At 39.5% G+C, this 16,555-nt stretch overlaps 2 protein-coding genes across 3 annotated transcripts in view; one reads left to right on the top strand and one right to left on the bottom strand.

The window, feature by feature from the left end:
• The window catches only part of Hipk (Homeodomain interacting protein kinase), a 123,408-nt gene that overhangs the window by 32,677 nt on the left and 74,176 nt on the right, over positions 1–16,555 (bottom strand). For both annotated transcript variants that reach the window (XM_046621119.2, XM_046621120.2), the window contains exons 5-6: positions 4,515–4,742; positions 674–839 (exon numbers count right to left, since the gene is read on the bottom strand). In XM_046621119.2, the coding sequence (XP_046477075.1) occupies positions 674–839; positions 4,515–4,516 (168 nt within the window). In that variant the 5' untranslated portion in view covers positions 4,517–4,742. The remainder of the gene's footprint in view (positions 1–673; positions 840–4,514; positions 4,743–16,555) is intronic.
• On the top strand, positions 5,296–16,350 carry LOC124216538 (mucin-2). The gene is made up of 5 exons (XM_046621117.2): positions 5,296–5,587; positions 10,156–15,026; positions 15,174–15,378; positions 15,465–15,644; positions 15,720–16,350. Exons 1-5 carry the CDS (start codon positions 5,539–5,541, stop codon positions 15,860–15,862), a joined length of 5,448 nt encoding a protein of 1,815 aa, XP_046477073.1. The 5' UTR covers positions 5,296–5,538; the 3' UTR covers positions 15,863–16,350.

Genomic DNA, 16,555 nt, shown 5'->3' with positions numbered 1-16,555 from the left:
ACTTGCCATTTGTCGAACTCTTTCAATGGCATTGCAGCCCACGAAATTTTGGCGTTCGCAGTTAGAGTCGCAGGATGATAAATGAACAAGGTGTGAAAATAGTTTCATCTAAATTGCCCATTTTGCTTATTACATGAGTAAGTGAGTGTGGTTTTGACTCGGAGTAATGTAAATTGGTTTTTTTTTTAATTTTTCTTTCTTCAAAGAAAAAAAACTGAGATAAGTAGATTCCTTGTATAATCTAACTAATGATATCTGATCAGCGGATTGTATTATATTCGCTGAATATAATAACACGGTATCCCGGTAAGAAAATATTTTTATACGATAAGATAAATCTATAAGAAATGTTACCTCGAATTTAACCTAACAAAATTCTGAAAAATTATATGCGTATAATTTTATATTTTTTCATATAACTTTATAATATTTTATCCAAATTTATGAAATTATGTATGGTTATGTCAAACCTAAATTTCTTTCAAAGCTCTGTATGATTTCATGCAAATTTATAAAGTTGGATAAAATTATTAAAATTTATTTAAACTTATAAAGAATAATATAAAATTGTATGGGTGTGATAATTTTATATAATTTTATCATGTCAAATTGGAGATATAATTTCATATGAATTTATCTGATCGTATAGAAGCATTTTTTCTCGGAAACCTACAATTTTTCTCCGTGTCGTCGATTCGCCGATGTAATGAAATACATGGAACCGTTGAAGATTTAGCCGAGTTGGATTCATTGGAAATTTTACTCTCAATTCGATGCCATTCCATGCCGATCTGCCACATCGTGTGGTGCGATGACCACCAAAGACGCGTGAGTCAGACCTAAAACACAAGAAAAACCGCAGATTATTCAAGTTTGACCGCATCAGTATTCAAATGGTATAAATTAGCGGGGTAACATTCATTGCATTAGTAGAGGACCCTTATTCGACATCCTACTGAAAAATATTACCACCCAAATCGCGCTGGGTGATGAAATAACCAAAGGTTAGCAAAACTTTTGAGTTTTCCCCCACGTTTGTTGGTAAAACAATTTTTTCGCAGCTCACTCCCGAGATAGAAAATCAAAAAAATTTCCATCGATTATTATTATTATAATCAATGCTACCACTCTTACCAGTCAATTTCCATTTCAACATTTGTTTTCGTTGCTGCGGTAATAGAATGTCATGAGTTCTCAAATAAGAAAGTGGAAGGGGAAACTTGTGTCATCCCGCTGATGTAAATTTTCAAACGCACAAGTTAAAAGCACGTGATTCAAATCAGGATACCGATTGTAGGAATTGTTGGGATTCTCGGTAAGCTTGGCTCGAATCGACCTGCACTAACCGCCGCTTATCAATACTTGGGATCGCGAGGCCGAATTTTCGACCGGAAATCGACCCATTCTGTGACCGTAAGCCCAGAAGCGAGAAGAGAGAGAAGAAATAAAAAATACGGTAGGTAGAATGCTTCTGCTACGTATTACGATACTGTTATAGAAGAAGTGGTGAACACGAGCCCTGTATACCCATACGACAATGACAGTTTGATTTCCCGGTACATCTGTTAAAGCAAAGCGGTGTTTAGCCGGACCGATTTCAGGACTGTAATTACAGAGTGCACAATTACAGCAGCGGTTTGATATTTCACTATTTACATCGAATCAAAACCCCTTTTTGTCTGTGGGGGTTGCAGTTGCCGTTATCGAGGGTTATTATATACTCACGACATGCCCAACGTGCAATACGGAAATTTCTATGCGGTTTGAACTTTGACGAAGGTATACGTGGGTGGTTGTGCGTTACAGGTAAAAGTGGTACGTAATAAGTAGGGGTGTGCGTGTAAGGAGGGTTATACGTGCGTGAATTCGTGGTGAGTAGGAAGTGGTTTTTATCTCGTGCGTTTCATTATACGTTTTGTACAAATGCAGTGTGCCGCATTCGCACACTGCGCACTCTACCGCACGTGTATTATCCATTGATGACGATGCAGCTGGTTAATTCCCGATTCGAGGGAATTTTCGTCAGCTTTCGTCAGTTTTCGAGGCACGTATCAGGAAGAAGGGGAAGAGGCTTAAGAGCTGAAGATCGATGTAAAAAACCGAACGTTCAGGTATGAAGACAATCGGGAACATCTGCACGGAAAGAAAAATATTGTAAATTTTACATCTACCGGGGTGAATAACAGGCAAGTGTAACAGTTATTGACCCTTTCATTTTCCAAAATTATAAATTGACGGCACAAATTGTGAATTTCTCGGTGACTGAAATCAATTTCCTACAAGGTTAAACTCTGCAGATTTATTTTTTGGTAATATTAAAAAAGCTAAATATTTGGGACAGGTTCAATAACTGGTACGCTTACTTTAACCGGACAGCACTTTTTTGGAGTTTAATCTACGGCAGTTGTGGCCAGATTTACAAATCCGATAATGAGAGTTACAATGCCAATAGTAAATGTTACAATATGCTCACGCATATCTGCGACAATCGATGTGACTTTGACTCCAAAAGAGTACTGTCCATATATTCATCACGACCGATGCAAAATCTGTATTACATTTTTTTTCGCGTGGGTTTTTCCGATGTGGCAAAGTTGCGGAGTCACTTCTTTGTTGATCTCGTATGGAATTCGCACTAATCAAGGTTCACAACAGTTCGCACTGCAACCTTATTAGTTGAATACGATATGCATATCGGTACTGTATACGCACACGTTTTTGTATACGGTAAACATTGTTGAAGCACGTATTTAATTCGAAGAAAGAAAACGGTCACGGTGGTTAGAAATCGAGGAAAAAAGCTTACGAAAACGCGATAGCGAGTTATACGTTTATTCAACCTTATATTCCAATATTCGTCATATCGTGCAGATTTATTTCTAAACGTATTTCGTATTTCTAATAGTCCGCGAGTTGAAAAATGAGCACGAATTCGAACTGTGCTAATGACACGTACAACAGACGTTTATACTGATCAAGCTGTAAGTGGGTCGGTTGAAATGGCACGCTTGCATTACTTTCCGCAATAAAGATACCAACTTTACGTACTGCTGAAATTACGTGAAGCGACTATAAAGACGCCAAATCAAACGTATAATGATACATATCCAATGAAAATCAACGATCATCTATTCATAATTTTTATGAAATATTTGTCATTTATTTGCACCGGCAAGTCGCGATTCTCGGCAGAAATATTATATTCTACAGCTCGTGGGATATACTAATCATCGGAAAGAGTGCTAATTTACGTGAAAGAACACTATAAAATTCACGTGTAACAAACGTCCTGTAGTTTTATCTACTTTCTAGTGGCTTGCGCAGGGCTTGTAATTAATTAGGTCCGTTTAAAAGTCCTCGGGCTTGAGCTCATTACACGTACTTTTGCTATCGTAAATAGCACCGCATATTGCAATCGCAGTTTTTTCATAATTAACGACGATAAATTCTAATACCATCTATTAAATCTTAAGAGGAAAAAAATTCCAGTTGAAACCGGTAATTGCACGGTTTAGTTCCACTTCTTAAATTTTAATAAAGTCATTCCTGACCCTCGTCATTCTTCCGCGAAATTTTGTCATCCTAAAAATAGGACAGTTATCATGAATTTTCCCAAGCTTCCTGTTTAGATCGATTGACCAGAGTTCTTCTCTAACTTCAATCGGGATGGGATGAGCGAGTGAGAGGGTGAATAAATAAATAACACGATTTCGCGGGAGAGACAAGACGCTTGCTTCGGCATAAAAACCCTCACGGTGCAGAGGGAAAAGCCGAAGCAAGACAAACGTTTATCAACTGCAAATCAGATTATCATAATACAGGATAATACAGTCGCTGGTGCGTTCCTTGTCAACTATATTGAATGATCATTCAATAATCTTAAGCCAACTTATCTAAATCTCCATGAGTAACCGTGATCCGCAACTTCTAACGCTAACGTGGAAGCGGGGAAGGGGGAGCGTGTAAGGTAGCCTAATGCCGTGCAAACAGCGGTCCCGACGTCTCGGGAAACCAACGCTGAAGTGCTCGGGCGACGACGTATGTCGCCGCGATGACGCTCGCCCGGGAGACGGGCACCTCCGGTACAACCGGAGGGTGAACCGCGTCTCCCCCGACCAAATTAAACGAATAAATCTTAAAATTACGCGAAACGAAATAATCGACGCGCGTGGGTAAAGGAAAACCTAACACGTCCTATCTATTCGAGCGCTCGAGACAAACTAACTTGCGCCGCGCCTTCACCGGCGAAGCGAACGTACGTAACTGCTGATTCGAGTATCGGCCCACGAGTTTCTGGCGCGGACAATAAGTACGTAATTTGAATCGCTGTAACGTTGAACTAGTTGTCATGTGGAATAAGAAAGTAATTCTACCGTTGCGACCCTTTATTCACCTTATACGTGATAAATAGGTACAACCTACGAATATAACTAAACTAAAGTATTTGCTGTGATAAATTTACAAACTAACATAATAATAATAAAGTTGCGCGAACACTTCCCTTTTGTACTCACATTAATTGAGAAGAATTCTGATTTACGGCGTCGCAGTCGAATTAATCTCTCGATGAAAGTGTCGGTCTCGATACTTGTCGCGTTCCTTATCACCCTACAGACTTCCCAAGTCCGTTAAAATTATAGGCCGCACGAGAAAAGTGCCTCGGCAAATTGGTGAAATGGAATTTTCACAAAAGCGGGAACACATTGGGAGCTCCACGCGTGTAAAACATCGAATTCAACCATCTGAAAACACAGGATTTATGGTACTCGGTGAAGCGAATTTAACAGTGGAAAGAGATGTTGAAAAAATTGAATTAAACATATCGATTTTTTTAACGTTATAATATTATGTACGTGTTTGGGAAGAATTTGTAACAATACGGTAAAGGATGAAAAGTTAAATGACGGTGGGTTGATCGTTATGATTGAAAGAAGGCTGATTCAATAGATGCTGTACCGTACGCCTATTCAATCATTGAATCATTGAATCATTGAATGTTTGAAAAGTACCTACAGCTTAGGAATTTTTCCAATCTTACATTTTCGGATGAATATTAATTTTTATTCGTTATTTTGACGAAGGAGAGAAACGCCAGGCTGTGCAGAGGCACGATTGTTCAACGGTACGGGATTGCTTTAATTGTTGGTCGAGATAGCCGTGCGTTGCGAGTCTGGAAGTAACCGCGACTCTGATAAGGAAAAATTCAGTTACCGTGGATGGGTGGGGGTTTACCCGGAATTCATCCTGCATCTCCTTCGATATAACAGCTCACAACCGGGGTGAAATATTTCCAGTTTTAAAACGGTGACCAAGACGATTGGTCTGCTCTATTGCAATGCGTGACTGATGCTCTAGCTTTCGAAGGCGTAAGACTATTTCTCGCGACGTGCTCAAAATTTTGATGATATTTGATTATTTTGCCAATTCAGTCGTGCGGTGGTGATTTAGTGACATTTTTCGTCTATCGGTTTAGGTGTTTGATAGTCTTGGCGTTTTGAATTACTTTATTTATGAATCGGTAGACGGAAAAAAAGTGACATGAATCTGCAACTCGTCATGCTTCTGACTGTCCTAGGAGTTTTTGGAGGTGAGTGAGAAAAATCATCGTAAATATAATTCGCGAGCAGAAAAGTAGAGTGAAACGAATGAATTTGGAATAGAATTTGAACCATTTCCAAGCGATTTGAAATGACAAATCTAAGTTTGAGCGTTTGCTGCTAATTACTACCAATACTGAAATGGGTTCGACTACTTTGTCGACGGACACCACGTCGCTGACGACGGGATTAAAAACAATTCCCACTATGGGTATTGAAAACCAGAGTCTTCTATTGATGACCTTGGTGTAAGTACAATTATTGGGAGCGTTGTTGGAGCTTCTGCCCTTTTCGTAATCGTTGGGTTCAGCATATGGTATTTTCGACGACCATCGACATCTCGACTTGATATGCACTATGTTTAAGACACCACACCGCGGGAAAAAATTTGTTTCAAATTTTATGACAGATGCATACTTTAAGAATGCTCTCTGGAAATTTTATAAGGAAATTTGTAAAATTGACGGAGATGAAGCATTTTCTGTGAAACTGTTTCAAGCGCGTGATTAGGGTATTCAAACTCCATTATTTGGAAACTGCCGTTAATATTGCCTGCATGGTTTTCAACGACGTTCATGTAAGCCTCTTGTATGTATTGAAGGTATTAAATGTCAAAATTGGTGAGTGATAAATTTTGTTTTTATGTATGAATTTCTATCTATGATATAATCTATAACTGAAAGTTTGAACCCTTTTTTCTCGAAACGTCATTTTTCGATCGGGTCGACAGCAAATAAAAAAAGCCATACATCCAAGTTGTAAGAATTTTTCATTAAAACCCCTATTTATTTATTTTTTTTCTTCCCAACCATTCAATTGATCCGCATAATTTGAAAAACATGCAATGTTCGGCCATTGTGTTAATTCTTGAGATATTGACTTTTCCCTACGTAGTACTGTAGACGAAGGTGTCTAGTTTTTGAATATATTTATATCTTAAAAAAAACAACGAAAATACACCCACTTTTCCAGCCGTTAACGTGGTGTGGTGCTTCAAGAACAGAATTGATCATTGCGCATAGGGTAATTCACGAGTTATGGGAATATTCTTCAAAGATTCTGGCATGATAGATCGAGGAGGAACGACCAAGATGTACAATCTATGGCTCAACAATCCTACCCCAACGCACAATTAGTGCGGAATGACTTCTGAATATTGTAAATAGTTGTAATTCTAGACTGTGAATACTGATCATTGCATCCTGTCTTTAGATTAAGATCTAGTCATAACTTTTTTACCGTTATAGTGCATCTTACAATTGTTATCATAATCATTAATTTTATAAAAATATTGAGAATAATAGGATGGGGTTTTATTTAGATTTAACTGAAAACTATGCCGACCCACGATATATTTAATAATATTTTACAACATTGTCAACAACAGTTTGTGTCAAATGACATAAGTGAAAACAACAGTTCAATAAACGTTAATTAAGGAAAGATAAGGAGTGATGAGAGTGAAGAAAACTAGACTATTCAGATCACTGTCTCATTTAATCTCTAAGCCATTCCTCAAATTTCTCATCTTTGCACAATCCTACCAGTAATAATTCTAATCATGATTCTCACGAAACAACAATTATAATAAAGACAATGAACTGGAAAAAACCCGAGAGATTTCAAATGCAGGCCTGAGATGCGTCGTATTGCATTTATAAGGTAGGTATGTAATGTACAACGTTGTCATAGAAATGAAAATTGCAGCCTGAGAAATTAACATGTATATACTGAATGGGGATAGAAGTACCTATATATAAAAACCGGAAGCTATGGTCTACGATTCCATGTGTTGCGAAAAATTAATGTGATGTAAAATAAATGTGTAAAGTCCTACCAACGAGGAAGTAGAAGCCCCCCGCAGAGAAAAAAAAATATAGAACGATACACTGTTATTCAGATTTTTTTGCCAAGACACAATAATAGTGTAAGAGTTACAGTAGAACCTGGATTATCCGAACGCCGGCTTAAAAAATAGATTTTTGGTGCGGAATATACATTGTTGCTGGTTAAAAAATGCGGAGCAGCCGTTCGTCAATTGGCAATAGACGACTATATAAAACCAAAGTAATAAAATAATGGGTCGGTGTTTGAAAGAGGTTCAATATGTATTTGGATGTTTAATACGGACTGTTTGTTGATTTAAATTTGTGTTTTTTATATTATTATACTCTAAGATAAAAATTGCATTTCGATTATCCGAACAAGGCTCGGTTCCAATTGGTTCGGATAATCGGGGTTCCACTGTACGAGTAATACAATCAACTGATCCAGATGCTTTCTCCATAAGACATCTGCGATCAGGTTCCGTGTATAAATCACATGATACCGTAATAAATCGCGATTTGCGCTGAAAGTAAGAGAAATATTGTCGAAATGTTGCCTAATTTAGACGGAAGGCTGAGGATGTGCGACGTTGGGGACAGGTAGAAGCCTAATTGCGTAAAGTTTTGTTGACCTGAGGTAATGAGTCAGGCGAAAAGGGGATCCGCGAATCGGTGCTTAGTCCTGCGGGGTTGACGTCACAGTGACTACAATGTGGGTGAAAATTGCTTTCAAGGAAACACGGAGCGGATTAGAATCAATTAGTAAAGAAATGTCGTCCTTTGCCGTGATTGGTCAATCGACAGGCCTTTACTCTAGCGGCAATAACGTATCTGGTCAAATCTGGAGGCAACGGGGAAAGATAACGAAGAATTGAGTCGTTTTGGCGTCGGTGGTGGGGTTCACCCTGAATTTTTCCTATACCTCCTAATATATCAGCTTGGCGCACGGCCGACGAATTTTCAGTTTTCAAACTCATCACCGGTACGAATGGTCAGTTATTGCCAAACGCGGTCGACAGTTCCACAAAAGCAACGCGAGTTGGTTCGAGTGAGGTGAAAATTTCAACAGTCCTCGTGTGTTATTCTCAACCTGTGCAATGAACAAGTTTTAACTTACATATTCGTCAACGTTCGTTTATTTTTACCGACAAAATTATAATCAATACGAGGAGAAATATTCATTAAAATATGAAATTCAAATTCATCCTGTTTTGCATCGTCGCTGGAGTTGCTCAGGGTGAGTTAAAATGTAACGACAGATATTTAGTCCGACTATCAAGAGTAGGTTATAAATTTCTTCTCTCTTTACCATTTTGTCGATACAATTTACGGTATTTTTTATTTTACTTTCGATGTTTTTTTTTTATATTCCTTTACGAAACATTATGAGACGGTACGAATCGAAATCCATTTGGCGACTGATTGAAGCAACAGATACTCTCGATCGATATCAATTGCTGAAATAGATATTGAATTTAATTCTAATGCTGATGTGTCAGTCAAAGAGACTCGTTGCGAAATAAATATAACTGAAAAGCGTTTAAACTTATCTGTAGCAGGCTAATTCGCTTCGACGCAAAGTGCTTTCCTGTGTATTATCAACGAAAATCGTGGTATCTCGAGATTGTAGATTTGAAACTGACGTGAGCTGCACGTGAGCTGATGATCAAGAATTTTTCGATGCAGATACTGGCCACGAAATCGCGATAAATTTTATTTGAGTATAAGTGTAATATTGTAAAATACGTTGAAAGAATATACAATAAGCGTAGGACCAAAATTGGACAAATTCGCGCGATAAAATCAGTGAGCCGAGGCGATAATCCGTAAATTACGTCACCCTTTACCTATCTATCTTCAACGCTTGGAGTTCGTGATTGACAATGCTTTTATGGATAAACCCAGCTAGTGGAGTGAGAGGATCGTTCATAACCGACGCCGCCTGTCGATATTCGGAAACGAAGCAGCATGCTTCGAACGTACATGTCAGTCCTTTGCCTCTAGCGAAAATAGTATTACAAATGTTGAATATTTATGATCGATGGAATTCGAGATAGGGATATTAGAAATTGTGCACACCCGTGTCTATTACGATACGTCGAATCCACGCATTTTCGTTAAACCCCAGATGTGAATTAATTTGACAAATTTGAACTATAATTTACTTTGGGAAAAATGAGGTGACATTTTTATATGCTTTAATAACAATTGAGGAATATGTGAGACTGTAAGGAACAGAGGAAAAAAAGAAACACGTAATAAAATATTCTTAGTTATCGGAAACATCCGGTTGGCAACAGCAGACCTGCAGTATAGGCTTTACTTAACATGTTGCAGAGAATTTTTCATTATTCATGACTTGAGAAACGTGTCGATTAGTAAAAAGAGCCCTGCAGGCATGTAAGTAAGTGAAGAATAAAATCATCGGAATTATTATTAACGATATGTGTCATAACAGAGTTCACTCCACGTTACCGTGAGCACCGATGTTATACGAGAAAAATTCATTAAAAGTATATTCGGGTTGATACTTATTGTTAGACAGAGAAAATAACCGAATAATATAGTGAATACCGCGTTACACACTGTGCGAAAATTATAACTCAGCTCACGCTGGACCGTTTATAACAACAGGCGCGATTTTGATACAAAAATACTGTTTTACTTTTCAATGTTGAAGTTAGAGATAGGCGAGATTCAATTTCATTGACAATCATTGAAATTTTCAATAGAACTGTCGGCTCAATCTGCGACCACTGCAGAATCTACGACATCTCGAACAGATTCCACTGAGCTATCGACTTCTGCAACGGGGAATGGAGCAACAACTGAATCGGATTCAACTATTACAACGACTGTACAGGGATTTGAGGCACCTACTACTTCAACAACCACAACAACCACTGAAACGGGTACAAGCGAATCGGCAACAACTATAACAGGCAGTGGCCAAACAGAATCAGCTGAATCACCGACAACTACATCAGTGAGCGAAACAACTACTGATTTTACAACAAGTGAAACGGGTTCAACTGTTTTATCAACAACTCCATCAACGAGTGAAACAACCACTGAAACGGGTACAAGCGAATCGGCAACAACTATAACAGGCAGTGTCCAAACAGAATCAGCTGAATCACCGACAACTACATCAGTGAGCGAAACAACTACTGATTTTACAACAACTGAAACGGGTTCAACTGTTTTATCAACAACTCCATCAACGAGTGAAACAACCACTGAAACGGGTATAAGCGAATCGGCAACAACTATAACAGGCAGTGTCCAAACAGAATCAGCTGAATCACCGATAACTACATCAGTGAGCGAAACAACTACTGATTTTACAACAACTGAAACGGGTTCAACTGTTTTATCAACAACTCCATCAACGAGTGAAACAACCACTGAAACGGGTACAAGCGAATCGGCAACAACTATAACAGGCAGTGGCCAAACAGAATCAGCTGAATCACCGACAACTACATCAGTGAGCGAAACAACTACTGATTTTACAACAACTGAAACGGGTTCAACTGTTTTATCAACAACTCCATCAACGAGTGAAACAACCACTGAAACGGGTACAAGCGAATCGGCAACAACTATAACAGGCAGTGTCCAAACAGAATCAGCTGAATCACCGACAACTACATCAGTGAGCGAAACAACTACTGATTTTACAACAACTGAAACGGGTTCAACTGTTTTATCAACAACTCCATCAACGAGTGAAACAACCACTGAAACGGGTATAAGCGAATCGGCAACAACTATAACAGGCAGTGTCCAAACAGAATCAGCTGAATCACCGATAACTACATCAGTGAGCGAAACAACTACTGATTTTACAACAACTGAAACGGGTTCAACTGTTTTATCAACAACTCCATCAACGAGTGAAACAACCACTGAAACGGGTACAAGCGAATCGGCAACAACTATAACAGGCAGTGGCCAAACAGAATCAGCTGAATCACCGACAACTACATCAGTGAGCGAAACAACTACTGATTTTACAACAACTGAAACGGGTTCAACTGTTTTATCAACAACTCCATCAACGAGTGAAACAACCACTGAAACGGGTACAAGCGAATCGGCAACAACTATAACAGGCAGTGTCCAAACAGAATCAGCTGAATCACCGACAACTACATCAGTGAGCGAAACAACTACTGATTTTACAACAACTGAAACGGGTTCAACTGTTTTATCAACAACTCCATCAACGAGTGAAACAACCACTGAAACGGGTACAAGCGAATCGGCAACAACTATAACAGGCAGTGTCCAAACAGAATCAGCTGAATCACAGACAACTACATCAGTGAGCGAAACAACTACTGATTTTACAACAACTGAAACGGGTTCAACTGTTTTATCAACAACTCCATCAACGAGTGAAACAACCACTGAAACGGGTACAAGCGAATCGGCAACAACTATAACAGGCAGTGTCCAAACAGAATCAGCTGAATCACAGACAACTACATCAGTGAGCGAAACAACTACTGATTTTACAACAACTGAAACGGGTTCAACTGTTTTATCAACAACTCCATCAACGAGTGAAACAACCACTGAAACGGGTACAAGCGAATCGGCAACAACTATAACAGGCAGTGTCCAAACAGAATCAGCTGAATCACCGATAACTACATCAGTGAGCGAAACAACTACTGATTTTACAACAACTGAAACGGGTTCAACTGTTTTATCAACAACTCCATCAACGAGTGAAACAACCACTGAAACGGGTACAAGCGAATCGGCAACAACTATAACAGGCAGTGTCCAAACAGAATCAGCTGAATCACCGACAACTACATCAGTGAGCGAAACAACTACTGATTTTACAACAACTGAAACGGGTTCAACTGTTTTATCAACAACTCCATCAACGAGTGAAACAACCACTGAAACGGGTATAAGCGAATCGGCAACAACTATAACAGGCAGTGTCCAAACAGAATCAGCTGAATCACCGATAACTACATCAGTGAGCGAAACAACTACTGATTTTACAACAAGTGAAACGGGTTCAACTGTTTTATCAACAACTCCATCAACGAGTGAAACAACCACTGAAACGGGTACAAGCGAATCGGCAACAACTATAACAGGCAGTGTCCAAACAGAATCAGCTGAATCACAGACAACTACATCAGTGAGCGAAACAACTACTGATTTTACAACAACTGAAACGGGTTCAACTGTTCCATCAACAACTCCATCAACTAGTGAAACAACCACTGAAACGGGTACAAGCGAATCGGCAACAACTATAACAGGCAGTGTCCAAACAGAATCAGCTGAATCACCGACAACTACATCAGTGAGCGAAACAACTACTGATTTTACAACAAGTGAAACGGGTTCAACTGTTTTATCAACAACTCCATCAACGAGTGAAACAACCACTGAAACGGGTACAAGCGAATCGGCAACAACTATAACAGGCAGTGTCCAAACAGAATCAGCTGAATCACCGATAACTACATCAGTGAGCGAAACAACTACTGATTTTACAACAACTGAAACGGGTTCAACTGTTTTATCAACAACTCCATCAACGAGTGAAACAACCACTGAAACGGGTACAAGCGAATCGGCAACAACTATAACAGGCAGTGTCCAAACAGAATCAGCTGAATCACCGACAACTACATCAGTGAGCGAAACAACTACTGATTTTACAACAACTGAAACGGGTTCAACTGTTTTATCAACAACTCCATCAACGAGTGAAACAACCACTGAAACGGGTACAAGCGAATCGGCAACAACTATAACAGGCAGTGTCCAAACAGAATCAGCTGAATCACCGACAACTACATCAGTGAGCGAAACAACTACTGATTTTACAACAACTGAAACGGGTTCAACTGTTTTATCAACAACTCCATCAACGAGTGAAACAACCACTGAAACGGGTACAAGCGAATCGGCAACAACTATAACAGGCAGTGTCCAAACAGAATCAGCTGAATCACCGACAACTACATCAGTGAGCGAAACAACTACTGATTTTACAACAACTGAAACGGGTTCAACTGTTTTATCAACAACTCCATCAACGAGTGAAACAACCACTGAAACGGGTACAAGCGAATCGGCAACAACTATAACAGGCAGTGTCCAAACAGAATCAGCTGAATCACCGACAACTACATCAGTGAGCGAAACAACTACTGATTTTACAACAACTGAAACGGGTTCAACTGTTTTATCAACAACTCCATCAACGAGTGAAACAACCACTGAAACGGGTACAAGCGAATCGGCAACAACTATAACAGGCAGTGTCCAAACAGAATCAGCTGAATCACAGACAACTACATCAGTGAGCGAAACAACTACTGATTTTACAACAACTGAAACGGGTTCAACTGTTTTATCAACAACTCCATCAACGAGTGAAACAACCACTGAAACGGGTACAAGCGAATCGGCAACAACTATAACAGGCAGTGTCCAAACAGAATCAGCTGAATCACCGACAACTACATCAGTGAGCGAAACAACTACTGATTTTACAACAACTGAAACGGGTTCAACTGTTTTATCAACAACTCCATCAACGAGTGAAACAACCACTGAAACGGGTACAAGCGAATCGGCAACAACTATAACAGACAGTGTCCAAACAGAATCAGCTGAATCACCGACAACTACATCAGTGAGCGAAACAACTACTGATTTTACGACAACTGAAACGGGTTCAACTGTTTTATCAACAACTCCATCAACGAGTGAAACAACCACTGAAACGGGTACAAGCGAATCGGCAACAACTATAACAGGCAGTGTCCAAACAGAATCAGCTGAATCACCGACAACTACATCAGTGAGCGAAACAACTACTGATTTTACAACAACTGAAACGGGTTCAACTGTTTTATCAACAACTCCATCAACGAGTGAAACAACCACTGAAACGGGTACAAGCGAATCGGCAACAACTATAACAGGCAGTGTCCAAACAGAATCAGCTGAATCACCGACAACTACATCAGTGAGCGAAACAACTACTGATTTTACAACAACTGAAACGGGTTCAACTGTTTTATCAACAACTCCATCAACGAGTGAAACAACCACTGAAACGGGTACAAGCGAATCGGCAACAACTATAACAGGCAGTGTCCAAACAGAATCAACTGAATCACCGACAACTACATCAGTGAGCGAAACAACTACTGTTTCTACGACAACTGAAGTGGGAACAACTATTTTACCGACAACTGTATTAGAGGTTGAAACAACGACTGATTCGATCACGACTGAAACGTATACATCTATTTTGTCAACGACAATAGCAGAGAATGAAACAACTACAGAGTTAACAACAACCGAAGTAACGTCTACCGAATCAATGACAACTGCAGTAGAATATAAAACGACTACTGATTCAACGACTAGTGTAACACAATCTGCCGATACGGCAACGACGATAAGTGCGCAAGGCACAACAAATTCGGCAGCAATAATTCTGTCTGATTTCGATTGGGTTGTCACAGATTCGTCGACGAATGAAACCTGCATCTTGGCGAGTATGGACATCACTTTGACGGTCACCTATACGACTACTGACGGAGAGGTGAGATGAAAAAATTTGGAATTCTTTAAAGATTACTTAACATCGTTTTTTTTGTCACTCGTAATTTTGAAAAGATTTCAATTAATTGACGCTGCATTCGATGACCATTGTTCTTTGTCCATAATAACTAATTTTATTTTTCTCTAGACTTCATCTGGTATCATGATGATTCCAACGACAGCAACGGCTTCCGGTAGCTGTAACGAATCTGATCAATACCTGACGTTAACCTGGTCAGAGACAACGGCGGGCAGTATAACACTCTGGTTCACAAATGACGGGACGGCGTCAACGGTGGACAGCATCGAGGCCGTGGTTTATCTGAACGATACGACGTTCCCCAGCGCTGAAGGTAATTAAAAAATCCCCATAGCTGATCGTCTATACATTTTAACTATCCTCCGGCACCAAATAACATGTCAAATGATTTGTATCCAGAAAGCGCGGTAACTGCCGAAGGAAACTCCGGGCTGAGCCTCTTCCGAACAACCTTGGGAGTTGGAAAATACGTCTGCAGTACTCCCCAGACGGCGGAATTGAGCTCCGAAATAATCGCGACGTTCAATAACGTAAAATTAATTGCTTTCAACACAGATACCGACGTGTCCGGCCGAACAGGCGAGTATTTCAATCTCTAATTCCAACATCGAGGATGATTGATCGTGATTTTACTTATTCGTCTTATTCCAACAGAGGAGAACTGCCTCGTCTCAGCAGGTGTGAACGTGGGCGTCATCGTTGGCGGTGGAATTGGGGCTGGCATAGCAATCGTAATTCTCGGCGTTGGCATATGGTATTCGCAAAGAGAGGTCATACCCCGTTCAGATTTGCCCTGAACTCGTGTAAATGAGGGAAGATTATTCCCGCACGGATCACGCCTGCAAAAGACTAGGAAAACGACGGCGTACCCGAATCGAAAGGCTGAAAACTTTCGATACAACCAGTTTTCGCGATCGTCGCAGGCCAGCCCAAGATTCGTGGAGAGGGCCAGGAGAGACGAATTTGCCCTTGTAAATACTTTACTGCCAATTTTGTAAATATTTCATCATTCATGGAGCGCGATTAATGAGTAATGTTTTTTTACCGGCTCATCGGCTGAAGTCGGTATTCAAACTTTGTTATATTAACTACGCTGCGATGTACATACGAGAAGGAGTAAGACATTACCATATTTAGTAATAATAACTGCAATTTGTAACAAGTATGTAGTTATATACGTACGTGTGTAAACTAGCTTTAACGTGAATACCTGTATTTAATTTCTTTTCTACTTTTCTAAATAGTTTTTATGAAACGAAGAAAGAATTATACGCAGTGATTTGTATTCATTGTATCATTGTGTACCTGCAAAAGATAACGATTGATTTCTTAGTCATGTTTCTAGATCTCAATTTTTTCAGGTATACGGAAAGAAATTTTGAGCAGAGAATTCATTGTGTCGAATCGAAATAGTCATACGCTCAATAATTAAATAATATTACGAAAAATTTTCTCAACTATCAATTGAAATATGAATAATCGTAGACATG

The sequence above is a fragment of the Neodiprion pinetum genome, chromosome 4 (assembly GCF_021155775.2).
Source record: "Neodiprion pinetum isolate iyNeoPine1 chromosome 4, iyNeoPine1.2, whole genome shotgun sequence".
Classification (NCBI taxonomy): domain Eukaryota; kingdom Metazoa; phylum Arthropoda; class Insecta; order Hymenoptera; family Diprionidae; genus Neodiprion; species Neodiprion pinetum.
Note: the sequence above shows the minus strand (reverse complement) of the source record. Positions and strands in the feature narration are given on the sequence as shown.

Bases quoted from the DNA above. Each gene is read 5' to 3' on its own strand.
- LOC124216538 (XM_046621117.2), top strand. From the start codon at position 5,539: ATGAATCTGCAACTCGTCATGCTTCTGACTGTCCTAGGAGTTTTTGGA. The intron at 5,588-10,155 runs GTGAGTGAGAAA...AATTTTCAATAG, and splicing joins TGTCCTAGGAGTTTTTGGAG to AACTGTCGGCTCAATCTGCG. The intron at 15,027-15,173 runs GTGAGATGAAAA...ATTTTTCTCTAG, and splicing joins ATACGACTACTGACGGAGAG to ACTTCATCTGGTATCATGAT.